The 13,285-nt window shown below is 39.8% G+C and overlaps 1 protein-coding gene across 4 annotated transcripts in view; it reads left to right on the top strand.

Annotated features, from left to right (window-relative positions):
- The window catches only part of si:ch211-112c15.8 (tumor necrosis factor receptor superfamily member 1A), a 30,467-nt gene that overhangs the window by 13,221 nt on the left and 3,961 nt on the right, over window positions 1-13,285 (top strand). For 3 of the 4 annotated variants that reach the window (XM_057860386.1, XM_057860362.1, XM_057860370.1), the window contains 4 exons: window positions 5,783-5,892; window positions 6,090-6,230; window positions 6,843-6,925; window positions 8,181-8,289. In XM_057860386.1, the coding sequence (XP_057716369.1) occupies window positions 5,783-5,892; window positions 6,090-6,230; window positions 6,843-6,925; window positions 8,181-8,289 (443 nt within the window). The remainder of the gene's footprint in view (window positions 1-5,782; window positions 5,893-6,089; window positions 6,231-6,842; window positions 6,926-8,180; window positions 8,290-13,285) is intronic. The other variant, XM_057860378.1, reaches the window with a different exon arrangement.

The following is a 13,285-nucleotide window of genomic DNA, read 5'->3' as shown; positions in this document are numbered from 1 at the left end:
CAGAGTTCACTACATTTCTCACAGTTTAATTAACATTAACAGTAGAATACACAAACAGAAGGGCATTTCTCTCTAAGCAGCTTCCTACTCAAGTTTTGCAGGTTAGCAAGTTCACACAGTTTAATTTTATGCTATCTCGGATGCAGGTCTGACTTTCAGTAGCAAAAATAGTGGTGTGTTTCCCACCTTCACAACATCTTCTGAAATTACTTACAGTGGCTGCTGCTGGCCGAAAAAAACCCTTCTAATTTCCCTCCTCTTCGAAGAGGGCGGAGGACACGGCATGTTGTCGACACAAGGGGCTGTGCGAGTGCGAGCATGCATGTGTGTCGGGGGCTTGTGAAGTCATCAGCCAATCAACAGTGTGTTTGATGAGGAAAAAAAATAGACTGGGGCATTCGGGAAGTGAAAAAAGGTAAATGTAAGTTTTAACATAATGAAAATAATTCACTTAATAATGATAGGGTCAGTTCTTTACTTGCAACATAAAGAATGAAAGTCTAAATTACCTTTATAACTGAACCCATTATATAATGCATATACGTTTGCTTAAAAGTTGGTGGGGACAATTTGAGCCTGAAATGTTGGTTGTGTTATGTCCGTACTATCCTTATGCAAACCTACGCCCTTGGATCCATCCATAGGCCCATCTATCCAATCAGCCAAGTGTCACTCGCATCTCATCAATTCACAAAACATTTGAAGAATCTGTCTTCAGATTTACATCTCTTGGAACCATTCTTGATGTTTTAACTATGTATCTTGTTCAGGGGTGGGTTGTTGTGTGCTTTTGTGTGTGTGTGGAACAAAATTAAACAGTAGCTAAACTGTACAATTGGCCTTTTTGTATTTTTGGCCCATATATGTGCATTTTTTTCTGAAAATACTCACAATAATAAACCTTGTTTTGATCTGATCACATGGTCTCATCAGTTTTGCGCGTCTATAGACCCTACTCACGTGACGTCACAGCCACGCCCCCGCGCCATGATGTCAGGATACTCGTCATAGAAATGCATTAGCGCTTCGTAAATTCCTCCTATTATTGCACGTTTTACTGCTCGTCAACATTAATACTCAAAATGGTGAAGTCGTGTGTGGCGGTCGGTTGCAAAAACAGAGAAGATAGACGGAGAGACTTGAATTTTTACCGTATTCCGAGAGACCCGAAGAGGAGGCCGCGATTGACTGCTGCAATTCGACGAGAAAACTAGGCTCCAAACGACTACCACAGATTATGTAGTAGTCATTTTATATCTGGTAAGATGCATTTAATATATATTTAGAGGGTTTTGGGCTGACAACCACAATTAAGATAATTGCTAGGCTAATCGCCAACAACATACACGTATGTATGTAGTGAGTGCTATCGCTAAACCATATAAACATTAAAAGCCCTAGCTCCATTGACAAATGACATGAAATACATTAGACTTGACAGTGGATGTTACCAAGAACAAAAGATTTTGAATTGAAAATTTCGTAACTCACCTTCCGAGCACAAGATTCCTGCCGAATTTTCGTGTACGAGGACGTGTTTCACCCAACCAGCAACGTGGCATTTATAAGCCTCCAAGCTCTTAAAGTTTTTCAAACTTTCGTGAGAATAGGCTGATTTTGTGTGGACAAGATAGTTGTAAATATCAGGAGATCAGATGTCAGGCGAAGCCAGCGGGTCGAAAAACATCGATTTAGGCATCAAATACGGATCTGGCGAATGGATAAACTGAAGCTTTTCCACGTAACGCCTTTTATGCAACGGATCCAATGAGTTTACAGCGTCAGATAACACCGGGGCTTCCATGAATTGCTCTATAACTTGCTCGACTAATTGAAAACAATGACAATCTACCCTAGGGTCTATAGACCCTACTCACCTACGTCACAAAATGGGCGTGTCGCTGTTTCCGGCCGCCATATTGTACCTCTTTTTCAGACCTATTCTCATTGTTTTCTATTAGTCGAGCAAGTTATAGAGCAATTCATGGAAGCCCCGGTGTTATCTGACGCTGTAAACTCATTGGATCCGTTGCATAAAAGGCGTTACGTGGAAAAGCTTCAGTTTATCCATTCGCCAGATCCGTATTTGATGCCTAAATCGATGTTTTTCGACCCGCTGGCTTCGCCTGACATCTGATACCCACACAAAATCAGCCTATTCTCACGAAAGTTTGAAAAACTTTAAGAGCTTGGAGGCTTATAAATGCTACGTTGCTGGTTAGGTGAAACACGTCCTCGTACACGAAAATTCGGCAGGAATCTTGTGCTCGGAAGGTGAGTTACGAAATTTTCAATTGAAAATCTTTTGTTCTTGCTAACATCCACTGTCAAGTCTAATGTATTTCATGTCATTTGTCAATGGAGCTAGGGCTTTTAATGTTTATATGGTTTAGCGATAGCACTAACTACATACATACGTGTATGTTGTCGGCGATTAGCCTAGCAATGATCTTAATTGTGGTTGTCAGCCCGAAACCCTCTAAATATATATTAAATGCATCTTACCAGATATAAAATGACTACTACATAATCTGTGGTAGTCGTTTGGAGCCCAGTTGTCTCGTCGAATTGCAGCAGTCAATCGCGGCCTCCTCTTCGTGTCTCTCGGAATACGGTAAAAATTCAAGTCTCTCCGTCTATCTTCTCTGTTTTTGCAACCGACCGCCACACACGACTTCACCATTTTGAGTATTAATGTTGACGAGCAGTAAAACGTGCAATAATAGGAAGAATTTACGAAGCGCTAATGCATTTCTATGGCGAGTATGCGGACATCATGGCGCGGGGGCGTGGCTGTGACGTCACGTGAGTAGGGTCTATAGACCCTATGGGTCTTTTACGAAGCGCTAATGCATTTCTATGACGAGTATCTGGACAACATGGCGCGGGGGCGTGGCTGTGACGTCACGTGAGTAGGGTCTATAGTGCGAGGGTTTGCGCATGAGGAATGCATGCAGTGGGCATTGGGCATCATTGCCCCGCACACAGGCAGTCCGCATCTGAGCTGAGCGCAGCGCACACGGCGATAGTGGAATTTGGGGGTTACAGTGAGAACTGAAAACCTTGCTGTCCTTGACACTAAAGGTAATTTGAAGTTGTGGAATATGGTAGCAATTGAAGATAATGAGTTGTTTCTGGTAGCTTCATCTTTGATTCTTATCAAATCTTCTGCAGTTAATTTGCATTTTTCCATCTGCACAACTTTTCTGCTACACTGTTGAGTAGTGGTGTCAACAATAATCGATGCGGCGATGCATCCCGATGCGGGGCATCGACAATTCGATTCGATGCGGGCAACAAGCCGAATCGATTCAGCGCATTTTAAAATATATAAGTACGTTAAAAAATCTTCCCTGCGCAATTCCGGTGATGCAATGGATTTGGTTTCCCCATTTGTATTATTATTTTCATGTTTTATTTTTTACACACTGCATAACTCTGGTCAAGTTTCCCACCAACCTCACAGAAGCCAAAATGTCTTCAGATGTCAGCGTTCAATGTCTTAGGTGCATCAAGAATCTTTCTTGCTCCCTCTTTCTCCGCTTCAGCCATTGTTATGTTATGTCCTATCTCTTAGAGGTTAGATCTTGTGCCCGAACCCGAACGGGTCGGGCCCAAAATGTTAAGCATTCACGTTTGGGTTGGGTCGGGTCAGGTCGGGCCGCCCCGCGCTGGACTAATAGATTATAAAAAAAAAAAAAAAAAAACGAGAGCAGGCTCTCTGTATTGTGCATTTGCTTGTGCACTCACATGAAGCAGTGGCGCCGCCCGCTTTTTCTTCTTCTCCTCCGCTGTGGCGCTTGCAATTCGTTACGAAAGACACTTTTATTTATGCACACAAAGGCAACACAAATGTGATCCTTTTGAATCCTCTCCTCTGAGTGTCTGCAAACTCGTTTTTTTTTATTTTTTTATATTAAACTTTCCCAGCGTTATTTCGTTGTGTAATGATTTTATAATGATCACCAAAATATGTAGACTATTTAAACATTAAGAAAACTTGCGTTTTTTTTCTGCCAACTGAGAATTCTTTCCTAAAGACACTTTTTTATGCACACAAAGGCAACACAAATGTGATCCTTTTGAATCCTCTCCTCTGTGTGTCTGCAAACTCGTTTTATATATATATATATATATATATATATATATATATATATATATATATATGTATATATATTAAACTTTCCCAGCGTTATTTCGTTGTGTAAATGATTTTATAATGATCTAAAAAATATGTAGACTATTTAAACATTAAGAAAACTCGCGTTTTTTTTCTGCCAACTGAGAATTCGTTACGAAAGACACTTTTTTATGCACACAAAGGCAACACAAATGTGATCCTTTTAAATCTTCTCCTCTGTGTGTCTGCAAAATCGCATGTTTTTTTAATATTAAACTTTCCCAGCGTTATTTCGTTGTGCAAATGCTTCTATAATGATCACAAAAATACGTAGACTATTTAAACATTAAGAAACATGCGTTTTTCTGCCATCTCGAAGAAATGAAAATAAATTGCTGCTGCTGCGTTTTTTTTTTTTCGCGTCACTCCAAGCCGGGTCGGGCTTCAATACCAGCGGGCCGTGTCGGGTCGGGCTGGATTTTTTAGGCCCCATCTAACCTCTACTATCTCTCTGCTCTCTCAATTGCAAAAAAAAAGATATTTCCTCATGTTGAAACAGATTGTTATGGCTGCTAAAATGCTGCTGCACTTCATTTTAATTCATTATTTTTTATTGTTATGTGGTAGTTACTGATTGCATTTCTAAGTTGATTGCACATATATAGTGGGCTAGGCCTACATTTTATTTTTGTTCTACATTGCAATTTAGTTGGATGTTTTGTTTGCAACTGATCCCTGGATTGATATTGCGATAAAGATGCTGCTGCATTACAATATTTTCTTTGTCGCTTTCTTTAATATTCACTTGAATATTTTTATCGATGGGTTATTGTGACTAAAATACAGTGACTGTTATTACTGATTTTGCACAGGAGTTCAGATGTTGCACTGTGTGAAAGGCTGCTACTGTGTGTAAAAAAAAAAGAGAAAGCCCTGGTCTCATTCAAAGCACCAATTAAATGCTGTGATCTGTTTTTTTTTTGTTTTTTTTATTTAAATATATATCTAAAAGTATTTTCATTTGACTTCAACCAGGAGTGACACAAGAGCCAATAAAAAAGTTTTTTAATGTCTGACCGCTTGTGTTGCCTCATGATTCACGAAAAATATGCTTTGCTTTAGAATTTTAATGCATCCCAGGCTTTAAGGCATCGCGATGCATTGCCGAATCGAACCGAATCGAATCGTGACCCTCTGAATCGAATCGAATCGAATCGTGGCCCTCCGAATCGTAATCGAATCGAATCGTGAGGGCAGTACCGATGCACACCTCTACTGTTGAGTGTTTATAACAATGATAGTTCTGTGATAGGCCTCAATATCTTAGATATTTCAAGAGTACAGCATCCGTGTGAAAGACATTTATTAAATTTTTGACTTTTCAGAGTCAAATGTCTTTTTATGGTCAAAATTTGCCAATTACCTAAAAAAATGTGCACAGATGCAAAAATGAACCATCCCAACAAAACAGCAAAAAAGAACTCCCATCCCTTATGTAAACATAGAGGAGGCTCTCATGTTCTGAGACTGTTTTTCTGCATCTTGCACAGGGTGCCTTGAATCTCTGTAGGGTACAAGAAATTTCAAGACTTGTCTAGAGAGAAATGTGCTGCTCATTTTTAGAAAGCTTGGTACCACAATTTTTGTATGTGTTATTTTCAGGGAACAATGTTTGAACGATGCAGAATGCAAGAGAAAATGTGCAACCTCAACTACAACTGCAACTACCTTCATAACCACATTAACAACAACAACAACAAAACCGCTTCCTGGTATGTTGCACAAACACACCTGGTATTTTTAACAACCTAAAAATTGGCACTGTTAGTTTTTCAAAATTTGTTAAAAAAAAACAACTATTCCTTAAAACCTCCACCCATTATATATATATATATATATATATATATATATATATTTCCTGTACATCTCAGATTCTGAGAAATATGTAAACTGGTGGTTATGTTCGCAGTAAATGGTTATGTCGAGTGGATTTTCGTCATCCTGGCTGTGGTGCTCTTTTGCATTCTGTGGCTCTGCACCTGCTTTGCCCTCTACTTGCGTGTGTCTTTCTGCTGGAAAATCAACAATAACCCTACAGAGGCCATGAATGGTAAGTAATTGCATTTGTACAATAGTCCAGTCTTTTTTTTTGCTATTGTTTTTCTTCCACACATCTCACAGATCTTTGCTACTGATACAAAAAGGTGATACAGAAATACAATATTACATGGTGGGTGCACTGTAGTTCTTCCCAAATTTTACACTTCCTGGAGGAAGGTCTTAAAAACTCCATTAGTTTGTTGTTCTTGCTGTTGTTCTTGGGAATGACACTAACTTGAAATTGCTACTCAACCTTTAGTTGTGGATGGATTTCAGTCAAATTTGGTAGGTTAATTGTAGGAATATATAGGGTTCGATACTCAGAGCCGCATGTTTGATTTTTATTTTTTTTAATTTTTTTTTAAGGAAGTTGAGGTCAATGCTTTCGTCCATCGGATATGAGATGGCAACTAGAATAGTTGTTGTTAGGTATTCCCTAGAAATGGACTAAATACATTTTTAACTTGAGAACGATGAGGTGAAGCTGCTTGTGTAGGGATAATATAGTGAGTGTCCACAGTGAAACAAATAAGGAGTAAAACTTTTACTCCCTCCCAAAACAAAATAAACAAAAACAAATCACTGAAATTTAATTGGCTTGTTTTGATGCTTTTACTTCCAGAATTTTCACCAGAAGATTTACAGATATTTTTACCTCTCCCTGCAGGAGCACACAGTCATTTAGACAGCAGCCCAACCACTCTGGTATGTTCATACTTTTATGCATCTTGCGTCATGTAGAGATTCTTGCTGATGTAATAATATACCGTTTTTGTTGTTAGCCATTGCCTCCTTGTAATAATATTGCATTCCTTATCTCACCATAGAATTTTAGTTTCTATGCAAGAAAATCATTCATTGTTTGCTCAAGTAGTAGGTCCTTATTGAAATACATGCTGCTGTGTCTCATTTAGTCGGTAGCTGCACCATCCATTTCGCTCACAGTCTCTCGATGCGTCCAAGTGATCAAAGTCTTTTCTCTCTCTCTCTCTCTCTCTCTCTCTCTCTCTCTCTCTCTCTCTCTCTCTCTCTCTCTCTCTCTCTCTCTCTCTCTCTCTCTCTCTCTCTCTCTCTCTCTCTCTCTCTCTCTCTCTCTCTCTCTCTCTCTCTCTCTCTCTATCATTTTAGATACCACAGCACTGTCTTCTTTTCAGCTGCACTCTCTAATACCTTTATTTATTTATTTACCTTTATTCCAGCAGAGGCTTTTTGGTCACATAAAACACCTAACACACATCCTTTCCAGCCTGCTAGGATCCTTTTGTTCACCTCTTTACCATTCTCACCATTGCTCTGGACTGTTGACCCCAGTATTTAAAGTCCTCTATCTTCTCTACTTCTACTTCCTGTAGCCTCATTCTTCCTTGTCCATTCCTCTCATTTAGCGTATTTACATATATTCTGTCTTACTTCAGCTAATCTTCATTTCTCTCCTTTCCAATGCATGCCACCACATTTAGAAATGCTCTTCCACCTGCTCGCTGTTTTCACTGCAGATCACAATGTCACCTGCGAATATTGTACAAAGTGCAGGAAATGTGTTGAACTTCTTAGTCCAAAAATCCACAGTCACCTCTCTTTGTGGCTTCAATTCTTCCACAGGAATGCCATCTACCAGGCCATTTTTCATCTTCATTACTATTACTCTAACTTCACCTTTGCTAATTCGCATCTTTTCAAGTCAACCTTCTAACTCATTTTCCTCATTCATCAACTCCTGAAAGTATTCTTTCCATTTACCCAGTACACCGCTGACCTTAATCATAATTTTAAAATGTTAAAATTAGTGTGACCCCCACCCCTCAATTTTAAACTTCATTTCATCAATACGGTTTGACGCACTACTGTCCATTGGTAAGCTGTATTGCTATTGAGGAAGCTCAGTGATGTGAACACACAGCCAGAAAGATCATGAAAGTTAATTTTCAGTTACACTTTTTTCATGTTGCACTTTATAAAGAGAGCCAACGTGTGTGAAGAAACCCCGCTGAGGACACCCAGACAAAATTCAGCTACTTCAGTATGTCTCAACCATGTAGACGCGCTACTGACAGACTCCCAACACAAAGGTAGGTAATGCTCGTTCAGTGGAAGGATGTGCATTCACACATTTGTGCATTTATCTACATTTATATATTAATGGAACTTTGTGTGTGTGTTCGTTCCCTATGGACTCCAAAATGGCTCCACCGGTTTTCTCGAAATTTTACACATATGTACGATAAGCATCTGCGAGTGTTCTTACGTACGTTTTGTATCGTAGTACCCACGAAAAGGATTGAAAATCGACAATCCAAAAAATCAGGTTGCAGAAGGAATGGCCTGATTTGAACCAAGTTTGACAACTTATAAAGTTGATTATAGCCCAAAATTAAATTTTCCCAGACAACCAGGTTTAACACTGATTCTCTGTGCGCGCATGGCCGAAAATAATATGTCTTGGGGGGCCAGCTGAATGGCGCATAGCGCGTGCACTTCATTGGTGGACGCTGGTCTTTCAATGAGGATAACTTCAAAGTGTGTCCGCCTGTGATTGCTTTGTGACAGGCGAGGGCCTCAGCGACACCTGCTGCTTGGTAGGAAAAAAAAATAAGAGTGCCAGAAGTCAGGTTTCCTAACACGAACAGCTACAATTAAAAATAAAAAAACACCAGAAATAGAAGCTTAATTTTTCGTGAGTCATTTTTAACAAAGCACGTGTCGCTAGGATGATTATGAAAGTCTTCGCCAGTTCAGCTCAGAACAACGGAATGAAAATTGAAAAACGCCTCCCGTGGATGTTAGTACGACAAGATCACTGATTCGTTCATTTCGCTGTCAATCAAAAAGGGATTCAGCCTCAGACAGATCATCCAATCATCATGCAGAGAAGCAGAGAGTTCAGGCCAGCTGAGCCCCGTCCACTCCCCATACACTCCCAAAGAAACACAGCTTCCGATAGGTGGGATAAACCCAGCCTTTCGCCAATGACTGGTCTAATTTTGCTTAAGTGAAACAATGCACTCTCAACTCTGGAGATGCACAGCGTCCACACTGTTTAAAGAACTGTGAAGCTGCATGAATGAATGAAGAGCAAGCCGCATCATAACCAGTGATAAGAAGCTAATTCTGAACAAAAGTTGATTGCGTTGTAGCGCCACCTAGGCTTACCTCGACTCACACAAGCGAGCTTCTCTTGAAAGGTCCTTCTCGAAACTGTCTTTGTGATTATATCTCCAATCAACTGATTTTCTTAATCTGCATAGCAAGCAAGTATCCAACCACAAGGTATCGCATCCCGTGATCTGATTGGCTATCGCAACTATCCATCAACTTCTGTATAGACCCTACCCACGTGACGTCACAACTCCGCTCTCCTGACTGGTGCCGCCCACTTGTCCGGCAACACATCGTGTTGACCTGTTACGGCTACGTACATTCCTCCTATTTACGACGTGTTTTTCTGCTCGTTAACATTAATAATCAAAATGGTGAAGGCGTGTGTGGCGGTCGGTTGCTATAACAGAGAAGATAGACGGAGAGACTTGAAGTTCTACCGGATTCCGAGAGACCCGGAGAGGAGAGAGCGAGATGGGCTGCTGCAATTCGACGAGAAAACTGGGCTCCAAACGATTACCACAGATTATGTAGTAGTCATTTTATATCTGGTAAGATGCATTTAATATATATTTAGTGGGTTTTGGGCTGACAACCACAATTAAGATCATTGTTAGGCTAATCGCCGACAACATACACGTTAAGCCTGAACGATATATCGTTTAAACATCGCCATCGCGATGTGCGTGTGCGCAATAGTCCCATCGCAAGCACGTGCGATAGTTTTTTCTTTTTTTTTGAACCACATACGTCTCACTTTCTGGTCTGCGCACAGCCTCCTACCCTCCCTCTCCCAGCCTTTTGATCCTCTCAGTCACTGCGGCACAACAATGGCTCTGATCTGGCCAAAGAAGCAGACTTCACACGGGCATCTGTCAATCATCGTTTAACTTGTTAAACAGTTGTAAGGAAGCCGCGCTGGAATGAATGTGTGTACTGTGGGGACGTTGGAGACATTTAAATGCCAGAAGTGATAATGAGGAGTTTGAAATTTCTACATGTCACTTCAACGATCACAGCTAAAGTAGATAAACAGAAGCATTTAATAAAGCCAAGCATTTATCTGCTACAGTACTTTATTCTTGTTCAAAAATGATTTGGTTCGACAGTTATGTTTAAAACTTATCATAATTATGACATTTGAAGTGCTTAAAAACCATTTATTTATATACATTTTTTAAATCACTTGGGGGGGGAGGGGGGGGGGAGAAAAAAACATGTCTTATACACGGTGACCCAAAAAAAAGTTTACACTGCCATAATACAACTTAAATGCCATGTTTATTCATCTTAGAATTAGAATTGAATCACAAATTATACATTATTGTAAAGAACATGTACAGTACACTTTATTTTTCAATGTGTCCTCCCTTAAGTGTCACAACAGCCTCCAGGCGCCTGCGGAACGCTTCTTTATGTAGGATGTTGTCATCTTTTCCCAAGATCTAACAATGGACCTCTCCAAGGCTGCCACAAAAGTTTGTGGCTTCTTACAGGCACTGTCCTCCACAGTTGCCCATATGCTATAATCCAGGGGATTGAGATCTGGACTCTGGGGTGGCCACATATCACCTTGTCAATCAACTTTTTGGTCCGCACAGATCGGCACTTCCAGACCCAGGTTTTCGTGAGGCTGTTCCAATATCTTTCAGCTTCTTTTTAACTCTGTAGACTGCACATCTGGATATTCTCAGATTTGCTGCAATCTCAGTAGGTGTCAGACCGGCACGCAGCAATTCAGGTACAGCTAAAGTTTTCTTCATTTTCAGCAGAAGCACAGGAATTGTAGAGACGAGAGATTACCAGCTGCATTGAGTGACCTTAATGAATCACTTAAGCATGACAACCTATTTAGATATGTTTCAATGGCTTTTAAACAAGCCGTCAACTGAGTGTAAACTTTTTTTTGGGGGTCAACCTGTATGTATCTCTTTCCAATGCTAAATCTGAATAAATACATTGGGCACAAAAAACACACACAAAAAAAAAAAATTAAAAATGGGGGGGGTGGGCTACTTCGCGGTTTTTCACTTATCGCGGCGGGTTCTGGTCCCCATTAACCGCGAAAAACAAGGGATGACTGTACACTGTGGTGATCTAAAGTCTTTCCAAACAGCTATTTAAGTCATCTTGTGAAAATATCTTGAAAAAAATATATATAATTTTTTTAAAATATCGCAATATATTATCGCAATATATCGCAAACCCAAAAAAAATCGCAGCAATAGTTTTTCCTAATATCGTTCAGGCCTAATACACGTATGTATGTAGTGAATGCTATCGCTAAACCATATAAACATTAAAAGCCCTAGCTCCATTGACAAATGACATGAAATACATTAGACTTGACAGTGGATGTTAGCAAGAACAAAAGATTTTGAATTGAAAATTTCGTAACTCACCTTCCGAGCACAAGATTCCTGCCGAATTTTCGTGTACGAGGACCTGTTTCACCCAACCAGCAACGTAGCATTTATAAGCCTCCAAGCTCTTAAAGTTTTTCAAACTTTCGTGAGAATAGGCTGATTTTGTGTGGACAAGATAGTTGTAAATATCAGGGTCAGGCAGAGACGGTGAAGGCAGCCGGTCAAAAATCATCGATTTAGTCATCAAATATGGATCTGGCGACTGTATAGAACGAAGCTTTTCCACATAACGCCTTTTATGCAACACATCCAGTGAGTTTACGGCATCAGAAACACCGGGTCTTCCATGAAATGCATTTTAAATTCCTCGATCAATTGAAACCAATGCTAATACAGAGACAAAATGACGGACAAGTGGGCGGAACCATACAGCGAGCACGTGGTTTTATGACGTCGGTGGGTTGGCTCTATACTGTATATGCCCGTTCCCGCACAGTGCACAGAGACAGCGTTGTTGATTCTGAAGGCTTTGGAAAGATTGAATACTGTACAACCTGGCAAGACAAAATTGCTGAATTTCAAAGCACTAACCTAAAAATAAAACACTGTGCAGTGTTGACACAGATTACTTCAAAAATTAATTTAATTACTTATTACTGATTACGCCTCAAAAACGTTATTTAAGTTAGTTAGTAAGCTAGTTACTTTCTGGTTACTTTATTATCAAAGTAACTAAGTTACTTTAAATTTATCAGTTGCTTTTTACCAATTTTTCTCCCTTTGCCACCTCAACATAACAATGACAACAGAGAACTGTCAACGCATGCAATTGACTTGCCGATAATTGAATTTAAAGGGGAAGATCAGAATTTTTCACATCAGGCTTAATCTTCAAGTTAGCGGAAGTTTAATTAGTCGATGGAGTTGATTTCAACCATGCGCTAGTTTAGCCACTCCACAGCCCTGCAACTAACAAATAACTATCAAATTACATGAAATCAACTCCACTTACTAATTAAACCCCCGCAAACTCAAAGATTAAGCCTAACGTCAAAAATTCTGAACTTTGTGTTTGGGTTTAGGGGTTAACAGCATATCAGTGCCAGTGTAAAACAATGCAAATTGACTGCACAATAATCAACAACACACAAATGAATTGCACAGTGCAATAAACACAAAGGTGGGCCGGGCGCGGATGCGCACGCACAACTCGGAAGTATGCAGTACACCCACGCGGTCAGTTTGGCCACAAAACGTGGCGGCTACTAAGCACTTTACCCTTAATCAGACTTACAACACATCCCAAAGAGGCTAAATGAACATGTCACCTCACGGCATAAATGTGCAACATGAATATGATGTAAACACATACAGTATGCATGCAATATGTATTTAGGGAACATATACTAAAAATGTAAATGACTTGTATAATGAATATTATACAGTATTTATTCTAAAATAACATGACAAATTTAATGACTCTCTGAGTTCTTTTTTGGACTACCAGGCTCTTTAAACCAGAAGCTAAATTTTCATGCCATAATTACAAAATTATTTATTTTTTTATTTCATTTATCTCCCGTGTTGTTTTGTTTTTAGTTTT

Source organism: Corythoichthys intestinalis, chromosome 2 (assembly GCF_030265065.1).
Source record: "Corythoichthys intestinalis isolate RoL2023-P3 chromosome 2, ASM3026506v1, whole genome shotgun sequence".
Taxonomy (NCBI): Eukaryota; Metazoa; Chordata; class Actinopteri; order Syngnathiformes; family Syngnathidae; genus Corythoichthys; species Corythoichthys intestinalis.
Note: the sequence above shows the minus strand (reverse complement) of the source record. Positions and strands in the feature narration are given on the sequence as shown.